This window comes from Tachypleus tridentatus, chromosome 2 (genome assembly GCF_004210375.1).
Source record: "Tachypleus tridentatus isolate NWPU-2018 chromosome 2, ASM421037v1, whole genome shotgun sequence".
Taxonomy (NCBI): domain Eukaryota; kingdom Metazoa; phylum Arthropoda; class Merostomata; order Xiphosura; family Limulidae; genus Tachypleus; species Tachypleus tridentatus.
Window position 1 is genome coordinate 30,780,753 of NC_134826.1, and position 16,892 is coordinate 30,797,644.

At 35.4% G+C, this 16,892-nt stretch overlaps 1 protein-coding gene across 1 annotated transcript in view; it reads left to right on the forward strand.

Moving 5' to 3' along the window:
- The window catches only part of LOC143240280 (mitochondrial potassium channel ATP-binding subunit), an 88,834-nt gene that overhangs the window by 60,910 nt on the left and 11,032 nt on the right, over nt 1–16,892 (forward strand). Inside the window, 4 exon segments of the mRNA XM_076482477.1 lie at nt 628–700; nt 10,220–10,339; nt 13,184–13,256; nt 13,667–13,800. Coding sequence (XP_076338592.1) covers nt 628–700; nt 10,220–10,339; nt 13,184–13,256; nt 13,667–13,800 — 400 coding nt within the window.

Below are 16,892 nucleotides of genomic sequence, written 5' to 3' on the forward strand. Positions count from 1 at the left end.
GAAATGTGTAATTAGCATGATGCATATGACATAGTTAATGTTTAAAGTGTTTTTAGCTATGTGTGGAACCCTAGAATAACTTAAGTAGTCTACATAACTGATCATTTGCTCTTAAAATATTTTTTCCTAAGAGACTAATGCACCAAATCTTTGCAGGTCTGTTTTTTTTTTTGTAGTATTATATGTGTCACAGATAAAAGTGTAAAAAACATATACTAAGATACTTGTATATTAATTTCTTTGGATCTGTGATTTTGTTATTTATAGGACCCATAATTATATGAGTGTCATGGAAAGGAGTGTAAAAAAAAAGTCACTATTGTCACTAATAATCTGTTGGGGTTTCCTGTATTCTACATTTAAAAAAATAACTTCACTGAATAAAATTACTTAATATGAAACACTGTGTGTACCTCATGGATATTGAATGGAGTGCAAATAAGTTAATTATTTGAGGACTAATAATATTGTGAAGTGAAATTCTAAATATCTTTGATAGAATAAAATATTTGTCTTTCACCTTTTTACCTGTATTCTTGAGTATATGTGTGAATGTACATGTATATAAAGCTAAATTTACAAATTAATGAGACTATTTGATTTGAGATATTTTCTTTTAATTCATAGATCTCTTGCACAGATGTCTCTACTCTTTGGTCAGTTTGTTCGAGGCATGGCAGCTGGGGCACGTTTATTTCAGGTTGGGTTTAAAATTTATAGTAGAATGGAAACAGTATGTTTTTATTTGAATGAGGTTTACATATTAATCTTTAGTACACATTGTCTTACAGCCTAATAATAGGAAACATATTTTACCTCTTACTAACATAATCTTATCTAGTATTTAACTTGAAGCATATTATGTTTTATAGTCTTATAGCAGGTAACATGTTATTTCAAAGTTTGTAATGTTATCTAGCATCTAATGTAAAATGACATATCTGAGATATCTAAATTTTGGTGGTAAATTCATGCAAAAAATAATCACCTGTAACATAATCTCAGAAAATGTGATGAAACAAAAATTATACTTCCACTGTCCCTCTTATCACAAACTTAGCCTTTCTTGCTTTGTCCTTCCCTCTATTTATAGATTTTTTAATGCATACTACAAGCCTTCATCCCCTTTCCCTCTGTTGGAATCCAGCATTCCAGTATGTCCCTCATGTAAATCACTATGCATAACATCTCTACCAATAGGAGAGTACTACTATCACATCATTATTATTTCTCCTTTGGCATTGTAGTGCATCCCCTGTAGGGACATTCTTTTTTTATTGTGGATCCTCCAAATAAAAACTTAAATTAAATAGTGAAAAAATAGTCCATAGGTAAACGGCTATGTCTTGAAGATTCTGAGCAGTAATCTTCAACATCTGTAACACCTGTACCTTGTTTTCTTATACCACATTCTCTTTCAGACAAACCATGAGGGCAAATATCTCCGTTTTTCATTCAGAAGGGAATAGAGGGACTAGCTGACTCTCCAAAGTCAGTAAAGAAGCTTTGTTCTAGTGGCATATTGGTGGAAACATCCACATCTCAACATAGTTAACTCTTCTTGCATTCAAAGATGATTGGGGATATACTTATTGAGGTTATGCCTCATGCTACTTTGAATTCGTAGTGAGGAGTTATTGTTGAGAGGGATTTGAAGAACATCCCTAAGTCAGAGATTCTCGCTGGTTTCTCCACTCAAGCAGTTTCTGCAAAGATAGAATTACAATGCTGACCAATGTCCTCATTCTTACATCGACATAATGTGTCCACCTGCCACCATCAAGGCAGGTTATCTTAATTGCAAGGTACAGCCATACGTTTCAAACCCTCTCAGATTTTTTCAGTGTTAGGGTTTGGTCACTCAAGGACGTCATGTTGTGGTTCCTTGACATGTGATTGTTGTGGTGGCAAGGACCACGATGCCTATGAATTCGAAACAGACCCTCATTACATCAGTTGCACTGGCTCTCATCCTTTCATTCTTGTCCTAAATGTTTGGAAGAAAAAGAGGCATAGCATTTGAAAATAATTCAAAACATTACTCTAAAGTTGTTGTCCACCACTTCATCTTGGTCGTATTCTGCTGCACTTCATTCCACTACTACAGTCTTTTGACTTCCATTGTTAAAAACAGTTGATGAATCAATTTTAATACCACTCTCTGTCCTGAACATACATTCCAGCAAACCCCAAGATCCACTTCATTTGGTTCTGGGTACAGGCATTTCCTCAGGTACGTTTTCTCTCACACAAAGATGCAAAACAATCATTCATTCATGTCCTCAGTCACTGGAATTCTCTTTCAACAACAAAGACCTACCCAATCGACCCAGGGCAGGATCCATGGAGGTTGATAAACTTCCCTTGAATAAAGACAGTAAAGAAAAAGATGTGATCATAAACAGAAGGGCTTTCCACCCAATTTGCCTACACATAAATAAAAATGGCCGCCTCCATACAATGGAACTGTCGAGATTTACATTCTAATCTGGATGACATCAAAGCACTGATTGCTTCCTACCATCCTGTATATCTATAAGGAAACATTTCTGAAACCTGTAAATACAGTCATCTTTCAGTGGTTTTCTTCATAAAGAAATGACAGGTTGTGTGATGGATGAGTGCATGGAGGGGTGGAGGTGTTGGTTGGTCAGCATGTTCCCACTCTTTCTCTGTCACTCGACACACCCTTGGAGGCCATAGCCATTCGTGTTTCCTTGGGTTGTACCGCCACTGTATGTTCTCTTTACCTGTTGTCAAGAGAGACCTGTGATCAATCAGATCTGGATGCTCAGATTGCCATCTCCCATTTTAATCCTGGGGACTTGAATAGGCATCATCCCTTCTGGGGAAGTGATGATATTGATGAGAGAGTTGCTCTGCAGAGCATATGCTCTCTGATTACAACCTTTCTCTTTTCAATAGTGGTTCTTATGCTTATTTTCATGCACCTAGTCTGTCCTTTACTGCTGTTGATCTCTCAATTTGCTCCCATTCTCTATTCTCCCACTTTTCATGGAGGGTTGACAATAATCCACAAGGCAGTGATCATTTTTCTATAATTTTGAGAGAGACTGGCTGTGGTCGATACTACCAGACCCATGTGCCCAGTGGAAGCTGGATCAAACAAACTGGCCCTTTTTCTCTGCTCTTGCAGAAGTTGATCCTGCCATCATCTGTAAGCCATCAGTAGGTGACTGTGTGGCAGCAGTAACTGACTGTATTATACAGGCAGCTGCTTAGTGTATTCCTAAAACTTTGACACGTTTTTCGTGATATCCTCGTCCGTGGTGGAATCCTGCATGCCACTTGGCATGAAAGGCTCAAAAACAGGCTTGGGATACATTTCATAAGTATCCCACACTCTCGCACCTCATCGCTTTCCAGCAGACCCGTGCACATCCTCGGCAGGTAGGACATCAAAGCCAGAAAGAATCTTGGATTAAGTTTACAACTAGCATATCTTCTATCACCAGTTCCAAAGTCATATGGGACAAGATTTGAAAGGTCAGTGGGCAATATAATTCTGTCCCCCTCTTGATCTTGCTCCATGATGACCAGTAAGTAGCTGATACCTGGAGCATCACCGATACTCTAGGTGAAAGCTTTTGCTGGGTATCTAGCACTTCTGCTTCCTTCTCCACCTTCTTAGCCATCAAGATTCAGGCAGATCAATTGCCTCTTTCCTTTTGAACTGATCATCTCTATGACTGTAATTGCCTTTTTACTGATGGAACTCAAATTAGGCATTCATTGGTCTTGCAGTGCATCGGTTGGACCTGAAGATATACACTACAAAATGCTGCACCAGGTATCTCTTGCTTCTCTTCTTATTGTTTTAAGCAAATCTGGCAGGAGAATGTTTTTCCTGATGCCTGGTACCAGACTATTGTCCTACCTTTCTCAAAGCCTGGGAAGGATACCAAGATTCCTTTGGACTACCATTAAATTGCTTTGATGAGCTGTCTCTGTAAGACCTTAGAGAGGATGGTTAATGCTTGTCTTGTTTGGTTCCTCAAATCAAACAACCTCCTCTCGCCCACCCAGTGCAGGTTCCGACAACAGAGCTCCACCATGGACCACCTGATGTGGCTTGAAACGTCAATTAGAGAAGCCTTTCTCAAATGACAACATCTTGTACTTTGACCTTGAGAAGGCTTATGATACAACATGGATGTATGGCATTTTACAAGACCTCCATATACATGGGTTACATTGCCATTTGCCCATTTTTATTAATTTTTAATGGACAGGAGATTCCAAGTTCATGTGAGTTTGACACTTACCCATTCTTTTCTACAGAAATTTGAAGTCCCCTTAGGCTGTGTTTTGCATGTCACACTTTCCAGTATAAAGGTTAATGCCATTACTGAACAAATCTCTCTTACTGTTGCAAACAGGCACTATGTCAGCGACTTTCACATCTTATGTCAGTCGTTGAACAATAGGTATATTGAGCAGCAGCTACAGACTGTCCTCAATCGTTTACTGAAGTGGACCACAGTAAACAGCTTTAACTTCTTTCTCTATAACCATTTGCATGTACTTTTGCCACCAATGGGGTATTCACCCAGATCCTGAACTCTGTATCAGTGAAGTTGTGCTGCCTGTGGTTTCTGAGACAAAGTTCTTGGGGCTTATCTTTGACCATAAGCTAGCCTTTATACCACACATCACACACCTTCTTCTTGCCAATATTCAAAACCGACTGGCCCATTTCTCTTTAACATCTACTTCTATTCAATTTTTCTGGATAGATACTGGGCCACGTTGGTATTTGCAGGAACAAGCTAGCCAACCCTGCAGCTAAATCTAGCTGCTCTGACACTATCACTGTTGTGCCTGTTCCATACATTGATTATGGTCCTGTATTTAAGGCTCGGCTCAGTGCCAGTTGGCAGTCGACTTGGAGTGAGCATTTTGAAAACAAGCTTTTCCAAATAAAACCCTCTATTGGACTTTGGCTGTCTTTTTTTCCATAAGGATCAGAAAGAGGAAGTTGTTCTAACTAGACTATGCATTGGTCACAGTTTTTTAACTCATCATTTTCTTTTATCTGGAACTGATGCACCATGTGTTGTATGTGTAACACTGAGGTCACTGTAAGCCACATTTTACTGTCTTGCTGTCGTTATGACTTTTACTGACAGCACCATTTTAAACATGTTCTGTTCCAAGGTTTATCTGTCACATTAGACAATGTTATGATGGTGACACTGTCCACCTTAAAAATGTTTTTAGTTTTTTAAAGACCATTAATTTTTTTAATGCTATTTAAGTTTTTAAATTTATACATTATACCTTTTTTAATATGATTCCCTTTTAAGAATCAAAGTACATTTAGTTTGATTTGAAATTAGAAAATGGCCATAACATCAAATAACTTGAAAATAGGGCATGGAAAGGCCAACTTCAAGTGACAAACACTGCTGTTTGAACTACCCATTAGTCATCCTTGTGAGTTATAATTAAAATTTTGCAACAAGTTTTTTAAAACTTTTATTACTTTCTGAAAATGGTGATGATATCAAATAACTTGAAACCAGGACTGGAAAGGCCAACTTTAGGTGACTAATTGTGGTTTTTGAACTTACCTGTTAGTCTTCCTGGTGAGTTATGATAATTACAGTTATGCTACAGAAAGTCCTTTACAACTTGTATTTCTGTAGTTTTTCTCTTACTGCTGGAGACTAGATGTAAAAATTGGTTTTAATGCAATTTATGTTTTTTAATTCAAAAATTAAACTTTGTTTTAACTTAATTTTCTTTTATGAATGCCCCCTGCTGGTACAGCAGTATGTCTTTGGATTTATGATGCTAAGATCAGGGATTCGATTCCCCTCGATGGGCTCAGCAGATAGCTCAATATGGCTTTGCTATAAGAAAACACACACTCCTTTTATGAAATTTACAAATTTTACTTTAATTTTAACTTTTTACTGGATGTTTGGCACAGGTAGCCTAGTTGCTTTGTATCACAAGACACCAACCAATCATATCATGCATGATGTCTGAAGTCACTTTTTCCCCTTCAGGTGCATGTTATTCATCCATTCTCACATTTTTCAGCCACTTTTTTTGTTATTGTATTTTTTGTCTCTCCCTTTTGTTAGGGCATACATAATGATTTTTCCATCCCATTTGGAGAAGGCATTGATATGCCTGTGTACTGTAGGCTTTGGGTTGATCTGCCCATGTGACTTTTTGGGCAAGTTTCCACATTCTGAACCACCAGTTATGGTTTTAGTTTTGCTATTTGGGGGGATGGGTACCAAAAATTTCCTGTTCTTCCTACGTGTGCCCTGTATTTCAGCAATTGTCTTCCTCTTCCTGTCTGAATTTTATTTGTGGGAGCCCTATTGGTTTTCAGGGGACATTTCTCCCTCTTCCCTTCCACTGTTGGTCACACATTTTCTTTAATTATAACCCAACACTCATGGTTTACTTCACTTTTTCTTTTTCTGACTGTAAAGCTGTATTGTCACAGATACATTGCCCAATTCTGTATATAGGAGTCATTCTTATGGCCCCGTTTTTATGATGTTTCGAGTTTGACATGATTGCTATGTCCTTGTTGTTGTGAGTGGCTTCTGTCTAACAGGGCTTTGTTTTTCCTTGCAAGATACCTAATATTTTTTGAGTCCTATTGATTGGCCTTGCCATTTCCTGCCCTGTTTTTACAGTTGCCTGTGGTACAACTGTGCAGTTTTTTCCCAGCAATACTTGGCTTTTCATTTCTACTCCTTTGAATTCCTGGCCAGTGTTTATCCTTGTCCTCTTACCCCAACACATGTCATTCCTGCTCCACATGGATTTTACTACTACTTTTTTTCTTGTCATGGAATGGTATACCTTTTACCACCCTGTCACTTAGTATTATTTCTGCCTGTTTTTGTTGAATGGTTCCCCCTTGCTTGGCATATTCATACCCTGGGGACTGCTTACAAATGTACAAGGACAACTGGCTTCTTCTTGCCAGTTACAAATGAGAGTCAGCCAGTTCTACTCATCAGCTCCTTTTTGAAGCTGTGCAGATGAGGTGGCTGATCTCTTTGGAGAGATCATTCCCTTCTAATTTTATGCATGGATGTTTTATTCAACATCCATCTCAGTTTCTCTTCTCCTCTCAAACTCCATTTTATGGATCTAGTTGTTTGGATTACTCTGTCTGCTCCTTTACTTCCTGTTGGTGAGGCTCTATAGTTTTGGGGATGATGGTTACTTCTGACACCTTTCAGGACTCATATACATTTGCTTCAATAGGCCCTTCTTTATCATTGGAACCCTCTTAGCTCTTGTCAGATCCTTAGCTAAATTTGCAATTTCTCTTACAGAGTAGCATCACATTTAAGCTGTTTCATTCACCCTTCTTTTGCCATCTGGTCACTGACTTAGGATTTTGGGTCTTTTCACTCACTGGCTGCCTGTACCTCTGAGTGTCTCATGTGGCTCTTTGAGAGGGTTTCTTCAGCATCCTAAATTTTGGGTGTCAGATAGCATTATCCCATACCTTCCATTTTCCCCATTTCAACATGGTTCTTGCTTCCACTATTCTTTCTATATTGATGCATTTCTTCTGTCACTGTTTACCATCAAGTCATCTATCGCTCTCATGATGCTCCTTTCTGCCCCTATTTTATCTCCATTCGCACCTCTTTTTATGTGTTCCCTATTTTATCTCTCTTTGTAGGTATATTTCTTTATTCTCTCAGCCTGTGATCATTGTATATCAGATAATTTCACCTTCAATGCTACCAGGTACTTGTACCACTACTTCTGCCTTATCTTTTATCTGGACCATGTTTTCTTTCCTACAGCCTCTATGGCTCATAATGTTCAGGTCTCCTTTCTCCTATCTGTCTATTCCCATTTTCTAATCTCTATCCTCCTCCTGATCTGAATTGTTTTTCTGTTCTCTCTGTGCCCTCCATTATTATAATGCTCACTTAGCTTCCTTCTGGGCTCCTTGTTATCGCTGTTTTATCCTTTGTAATTTTCCTCTTGCTGTGATTTCTCCCCAGTTAACCTAACGTCTTGAGCTCAACATCTGATCCAAGTGGCTTATTCCTCCTCATCTCCTTCCAGGTATGATCTATCTCTTTCGCGTTTTCTCACATCAACTACATCATCTTCCCTTTTGCCTTGCCTTTCATCTTCATGGCCATTAGAGGAGGTTCTGCTCTGGGGAATATGGAGAACTTTAAAGATGTTTATCCTCAACTATCTACACCACATTGCTGTTTCTACTTCCTTGGGGTATCACCTACCACATGTGGTTCCTCTGCCGACTTTGGGGTGGGTGTGACACGAGATAAGTCTTTACAAGTGCTTACTTTTCATTCAGGAGTCCTTGTTTTAGCATCACTTTGAATCCTGCTTTGTAGTGAGTAGTACATGACTAAGCATTCTGTCTGTACTCTGAATGGGTTCCATGTAGGTGGCTGTAACTGTTTGCAGATGTCCTTCCATTAAATCTGCACTGTAAGCCATATTGATTGCTATATTTACATGGCTGTGTATGTTTATCTTTTAGATGGGTTGTTTCACAAGATACTTGAATGTAAATTTCTTGTGATACTTGTGTCATAATATGTGTACTTGCCATTCCTCACCATTTCTGCTATGCTTTGATTGTGTAAATTGATGTGGTTTGCTTTTAAAAATAGGGTAAGTGATCATCCATAGCACTTTCACGGTGTTACAGTCCTTCCAGACTCCCCAGTGCATTTTTTCTCCCCTTTCTTCCAGTGGAGTACAGAAGTCCTTACCCACATCCAAGCTACTGGGGTGGTTGTCCATGGAAGCAACCTGCTAGATGGGTTCTACAAAGATGGCTATAACCATTCAGTTCAGAGTAGGGCATTGGTGTTCTGCTAGAGATGGGGCATTTTTTTATGGAGTTGAGATGCCCAAATGAAGTTTCTCCTTCTCATTTGGTGCCTTTTTCCTACCCTTTCATGGATGTCAATTCCCAATGAGTGAAGTTTTGGAGGTCAAGAGAACCAATCACATAAGTTCTAACACAGGTTTTTCAAGTTGTTTATTTTTCCTTGTTAATCATTCTTCTGTGTAGTGGATTACAGAAGGGTTTTGTGATTGGTGGAAAGGTGAAGCATAGTGATTTACATGGGAGATGTACTGAATTGGGTTGAAGGTTTGTGGCATGTGTTCAAAAAGTTTGCAAATAGAGGGCAGCATAAAACATGAAAAAGATAATCTTATGAGGAGATGGAAATGTCTATCAAAAATAGATTTTGATATATGAAGGTGATAACTTTCAGACAATTTATTGACTCTAATCTTACAAAGAAGTAGATTTTCTGGTATAGTAGCAAATTAGGAGAAACTTGCCTCTCAAATAAAAAAATGTTAAAAATCTACACCACTGATACCATAACAGATTAGAAGACATCTACTACTCCAATAACAATTTATAAGAAATAGTTCCATCCATACTGTAATAGATTTAAAATATGTACTCAAATAAAAGACCATAAGAATCAGTTCCATTGACAGTGTACTGTAACATATTGGAAGTTTGCTTCTTATGTAAGTGATATTACAAGAATTACGTCCACTGACAATTTACTGTAACAGATTAGTAGTTTACTTCTCAAGTAAGTGAGATTTTAAGGATCAGTTTTATTATGAATTTTACCACTAAGTAAGAAAGATTATAAGAATCAGTTATATTAATACTTTGATGAAGTATAATACTTTATATGTGAGATAAAATAATGTAGGCTTTAAACTAATATTTCTAATTATTATAGAGAGCAGCATTTTAATTAAAATGTTATATCATTCAATGTAAAATAAAAAACTGGATTATCATAATATAAAGAATTATGTCAGAAGTAATTTTTGGTTCCTTTTACATTTAATATTACAAACCTTTAGAGTATAAAATAAACAAAATGGCCATATACCTGCTCTATTTTTATTTGTGCAGGGTTTCAAATGAAAACAATAAGTTATCCAATGCTGATTTACAAAAACTAATCAAGTTACAGAAACCTGTACTAATATTTCATTTCTAACATGAAAAAAGTACTAATCAGTTATTATGTTACAAATCTATTATTCCTATGATTGTGTTTGAATAGAATAATTCCTCTGTAACAGCTCTTAAGGTTTTGGTCTTTTTTATTTAAGTAACTGATAATGTGTTCATTTTTTATGTTTCCTGCTTGTTTAATTGACCATACCTGAATTGCAGTATATTAATATGGAGTCATCAATTCCACTAGTTGGTGGAGTAATTATTCCTGAAAATCAACTGAAAGGAGAAGTGGAGTTCAAAAATGTTAGTTTCACTTACCCTACCAGGCCACAACAGGTACAGATTTATAGCCCTTGAAAAATAGCTAAAGTTTAATTTTCATATTTTAGATAAACAAAAGGAAAAGGGTTTTACAGTAAAACATACTGAGATATTTTAATGTGAGTACAACATAAAATGTGCAACACTATACTGTGAAAACAAGAATTTAAAAACTTAGAGGCAGTAATATATGAAATTGAGTAAAGTCAGTCACAAAGCTGTTTTCAGTTTTCACAAATGTTGTTTCCCCTTTCCCTAAGATAGTTGAAAATATAACTTACAATTCTTTCATTTGTGGTAAAATTAATAAGTTTCTCATTTTACCATATCACAACTCAGCAATATGTCTCGTAAAAATGTTAAGACTATTAAACCTTTATTGTCCAAATTATGCTGCTTATGATTAAATTAATACAGCCTTCCATGTTATCTGTTTTTATGATTTTTAATATATTATCTTCTTTTCATGACTATTACTTTTAACAAAAGTAGTACAGTAAGTATTTTTAAGAAATCATTGCTATGAACTACAGTTAAAAAAACAACTTCAGTTTCATATGTTACATTACCTTCACTCACATAGATAGCTGTTATCATACTGTACTGTTGTCTATATTCCCAAAAAATGTTTTGCACATGCCACAAGCCTTCTCTCTTTTTTTTTCCATTGGAATTAACTGATTCTAATGTGTCTCTTGAATAAATCATTATGCTTCAACCCTCCAGCAATAAGAGTGCAACGTATTCTCGTGATGCATGTTACTTCCTCTATCTGAAGTAGGATTTCTTCATTATTATTTTATTTCTTTACATTGAAGAACTCTTTTAATTTAACTTAAATTCCCAGTGTTTATTTTATTTCTCACATTTAGATGTATCTGCTATTATCCATTATGAGATTGTTCATTATGTGGGTTAACCTTCTCTTGAATTTATCCTTCTAATCATCCTCAATGTGCTGAACCTGTTTGAGTCGATGAAGAATTAAAGCCTTTTTACACCACCAGATTTTGCTGTGTTTTTCCTTTTCCTCTTGTAGAATCAGCTAAGGTCTAGTACAACATTTCTCAATATGTTTTATGAGGTATGCTATATTATATCCAACTTTGAGTTTTTAAGATTCGTTATTGCCTCCATGTTGGCTCTTGTCATCTTCAGCTCTCTATTTGCATATGTGGTTTCACTGTGGTTGAGATTTTCTTAGAATCTGACTGTCTTATCTCAGGGAATGTCTTTTGAATGTTTCTGAAGAATACTTCTTTCTTTCCACTGTACCAGCCCCTTCATCTATTCAGTGTAGGTTCTAGCTGTTTATGTAAGTGAAGGTAATATTCCATATCCAAAATTATAGTTTTTCTACTTTAGAAATGTATTTGTGATAGGTACTTACCTCTTCACTACTGAAAACTGGTGCTACCATCTTCAGCCAAAACCCAGTGATAGTTTGGTAGAATTGAATGAAGGGTGTCACATGCATCATGAGAGTATGTTGCACTCTTATTGGCAGAGGATTGACTCATGATGATTTGCATGAGTAACACATTGGAACCAGTCAGTTCAAATAAAGGAGAAACAGAAGGCTTGTGGCATGCTTAAAATCTCTTTCCATGTAGAGGACAGCATTGAAAAATAATAGCTATTTATTTGTGAGGAGGTAAGTACCTATTGGAAATACATTTTCAGTATAGGAAAATTATAATTTTTGTTATTACGTAGGTTTTAAAGAAATTTAAAACAAACAAACAAACTTCTAACAAGTAAGTCTAGTCCTCAATTATAAATAATTTTCAGGTATTTGAAAAGTCTGTCATCTTCCATTCTGTGAAAATTAATGCTGGCCTTTTAAAATATTAACACAGAATCTCGTCAGAGATAGAGTTTTGATCTGTTGAACAAATGATAATATAAAATGATTAATTTTACATAAAATATATATTGTTTATATAAAGAAAAGGTTATTGCAACTTTTATAACTAATGTATTATTTATGTAACTCATAATTTTAGTGAATTGATTAATTATAGATAGCAAATGTATTGTGCATGTAAATAAGAGGGTATATTTACAAGTTTTTAGCTAATATCAGGTTTACCTAACACGTTTTTACCAGTTTTAGATAGAAAAATATAATTACTTAAAGATTATTAGCACTGAGTTTGTAGGAAGATGTAACTGTTTTGGAGGGATCTAAAATTTGGAAATTACTTTTCCTATGGAAAAATTTTGAAATCTAAACATTTGTAAAACTTTATAAACATCACATCTACCTTCCATCTTTAGATCTTTATGAGGACAGATTAGCAATAAATGTTTGTCCTTTAAACAGCTATTTTTATTTGCTATTTGTGTTGTATATAATGAATGGCTGATGACTGCACTGGAGTGCATTTAAGCTATTTTCTTTTCCTTCTTTTGTGCTTATGGATAATGTTTGAGTAAATGCATTAAAAATTTTCACATTGTTCTTTTTTCATTAAGAATTTTGTAAACGAAAATTTTAAAGTTATTTTTTTATAAATCAAAATGGTTCAGTTTTTATACAAATCCACGACATAGTCTGAAAGGAATGCCTTACAAGCTTCAAATATTTAATTATACTCTAGCAGTTGCAACTAACTTGGTGCTGCTGTGCTTCCAGTGTAATAAAATTGTATTAACTTTATGCGATCCCAGTGGAAGTAGTATATTAAATAATTGAAACTCTTTCATTAAGTATTTGAGTGATTAAATTTTTAAATCAGATTCTTTACTATGATAAGTTTATTTAATGTTTGTTGAGAAATGTAAAATTAAAATAAACATTGAGTTAGCTAGTGTAGAAAGTTGTTACCTTCACTTCTTACTTCAAATACATTTCAGTTGGTGTTAGAAAACTTCAGCTTACATATACCAGCTGGTAAAATGGTGGCAATATGTGGACCATCTGGTGGAGGTGAGTCAAAAGAAAGTATTGTTTAAATTTCCCCAATTTTTGCATCTTCTACTAATTTAAGTCCTCAGTGGATTAGTGTGAAGTGTACTGGCTTACACCACTAAAATCTCGTGTTTGATTTCCTTGGTGAACAGAATGTAGAGAGCTTATTGAGGATCTTTTACAAAAGTAAAATTAAACTCCATCAACTTAATATCAGTAATAGAGTGAAGAGCTTTTATAAATAAATAAATTTAGTATTTACATGGTAGAAAATGCACTAAACTTTTTCCTAATGTGAAGGTAAACTGTGTTATATGTTGGACGATATTAAAACACACCATGTGAATTCTTTTTGCTTAAAAGTGTTTGCTTTTCTTTTTCTTTACACACATAGGTACAGTATTAATTTTCCTGATAATTTTTTGTAGGAAAGTCTACAGTGGCTGCTCTTCTTGAGAGATTTTATGATGTTGATAGTGGAAGCATCACATTGGATGGGAAAAACTTGGATCAGTTAGATCCAAAATGGCTTAGAGGACATGTTTTAGGATTTATCAACCAGGTGAGGTTGTGGTGAACTGTTTCTCCAGAGAACTAATAAATGGATTGAAAGGAGTTGTTACTGGTTGTTGGTTTTTGTAGAATGTTACTAATGTTTGGATTTAACTTGTATATGAGACACTATTGGAACTTAGTCCATAATTTTTCATAACAAAATTTTGTATAGAGGAGAAGTTTCTTCAACAGATTTTATTATCACTAAGCTACAATAATAAACTACAGATGAAAGTAATTGCTCTAAAGTTTAATTCCTGATATAGTACTTACCTCCTTCACAAGATTAACTATTCTCATTTAGTGCTGCCCTCTCTATGCAAACTTTCTCTTTACACATGCCACAAGCCTTGCACTTCACTTCCTTGTTGGAATTAGTATGTTACAACATTTCTCTTATACAAATCATCATGTATCATCTGTTAACCAATAGTTACATAGCATGTCCACATGATGCACATAGCTCCCACTATACTCCTATGCTAAGCTTTTACTTTGCATTTAACAACTTTTAAGAACAGCCATTTTCCTTTTATGCTTTGTGCTTCCCACATGATGTGTAATTTATTTTTGCTTGAAATGGGTTTTTTATTTGCTTTAACCCTTTTGCTCCCAGTTTATTACTGTCGCTCTATTTCTGCAATCAAAATTTTATGCAGATTTCATGAGTTATGACTTCCAAAGTCCACGTTACCACTTTGGGGGTCACAGCAATAACCAATATTTTATCTCGGGCTTCAGGTGTTGGCAGCCTGACAGTAGATCCTTCTGCTTTCTTTGTCAAGAGGTTGAATGCTACACTGATTAACCTTTGTCCCATGCCATCATTCAGGATCTTCCAGATTCTGCTGAGTTTATTTGCAGTGACAAGTATTTGATCATTTTTTTCCTCCTCCTGAGTTTGCCATTTCTTTTCCTATTACAGCCTGAAGATTCACCTTGACCTTTACAGATTTTGTATCTCAGGTTTGTGATGTTTTATCTCTTTTTTTTTTCTCATCCTTTCTTGTTACATGAACATTATTCTCAACCAATTTTTTCTATTTCCTTTCTATTCTGGTCCTTGGAAATCAATTTCTCTGCCATTGAAATGCGACAGCCCCAAGAGCTTCTTATCAGTATGTGCTTTCTTACCATCAGGTGGACTATCTGTTTTTGGATCAGAAGTTGTTGGATGCCTTACTACCTCTTTGAGAAGTGGCTGCCAAATCAATTGTTGATCTCTCACATTCCCAGTATTCTTACTTTTGTCTTACCATTACTTCCCTTCTCCAGTATCTTTCTTCCATATATCTACTTTTATAAGCTCTCCACAGAAATCCTGAGGGATTTTCTACTGATATGCTTCACCTTCCTTCCTCCATATCAGCCTGTATGTTATCCTCAGTTCTGGCATTACATATATAATTTTTTATAATAGAAACCCAATTTTGGCATGTGTCAATTTTCAGTTTATTCTCCACTTATCTCAGGAACTTATATCTTGCTCCTTTCCTTAAACATTATGTCTGTGATACTTTTCCTGACAATATTGGGCTGTGGGTTACATGAACCCTCCAGCAGTTCACCTCTTCAACTTCTGTGGTCTGTTTGTTTCAATCAGAGGCTTCCAAGCCACCTGATCCTCTTTCCTGTCCATCATCATCTTCACACTCTTTATCCCTTTCTTCACATTCAGGTCCTTTTTTTTGTGGAGGTCAATGGTATACTTTCTGTCACCAGTTGTACTGGTAACTAACTACCTGGTGGATTCAGATCCAGTGGGAGCTAAATTGTTGAAATTTTTCCCTCATTGGCTTTCTTTTATTGAGAATCCCTGGGTGATGTAACTTCTTTCACAGATACTTATTATAAAGTTTCTTTTACTACCTCCCATTTCTATTCACCCTGTTTTCTCCCATGACATGCCAGCATCTGTCAGAGGTAGTTCAAAATATACTTTTGCATTGAACTATTGTGCTGAACTGCTGAAAACAAATGCCGTGAAAATATAAATTTCTTTTGTCATGGATAACTCCACACTTCATGTTTAATAATTAACTTTTACTTTTCAGACATTAATAGTCAGAAATGGTTTGTGGAATATTGAAAACCAAAAACATAAACAAATGGATGTGTCTAATGTCAAATAATGATAATGGTGAAATTGAAACACAATGTAATATGGATGTAGATAACTAAATGACATCCATTAATAAAATAACTGAACATTATAAAGTAGTGAGAAGTAAAGATAAAGAAACATTATTATTTACTACAGTTTATTATCACATTTTGGTTCTTAAAACTCTACCATAAAATATATTTTATTTAAATAAAATGTTGTATTAAAAATATTTGTTCATACCTTTAATAAACTTGATTTCATTTAAATTCAAACAATTGAACCTACTTGTGCAGGGAAGGGGGTTTCTTATCACACTTATCCTGGGAAGGTGGTTTCTTATCACACTTATCCTGGGAAGGTGGTTTCTTATCACACTTATCCTGGGAAGATGGTTTCTTATCACACTTATTCTGGGAAGGTGATTTCTTATCACACTTATCCTGGGAAGGTGATTTCTTATCACACTTATCCTGGGAAGATGGTTTCTTATCACACTTATCCTGGGAAGATGGTTTCTTATCACACTTATCCTGGGAAGGTGGTTTCTTATCACACTTATCCTGGGAAGATGGTTTCTTATCACACTTATCCTGGGAAGGTAGTTTCTTATCACACTTTTCCTGGGAAGGTGGTTTCTTTAGGCTACTTACACTAAAAAGTTGTTTCTTTGATATATCTTGGGAAAGTGGTTTCTTTAGCACACCCACACTGAGAACCTGATTTATATAGGATACACTGAGCAAGTAGCTTCTTCAGCATATTCATTCTGGGAGAATGATTTTCTTTAGCATACTTACAATTTGAAGGTAGCTTTTTTGAATTAGAAAGATTAATTTTATGAGTGGATAGTTAAAGTAATATTTTTATTGGCTGAATATTTTAGCTACAGAATCATTTATAAAGTAATTTTAATAACAGCATATCAATGAAAGCAAAAGAACAAAGCATGACTACTATTTATCATGCTGAGATCATATATTTCATTACTTATA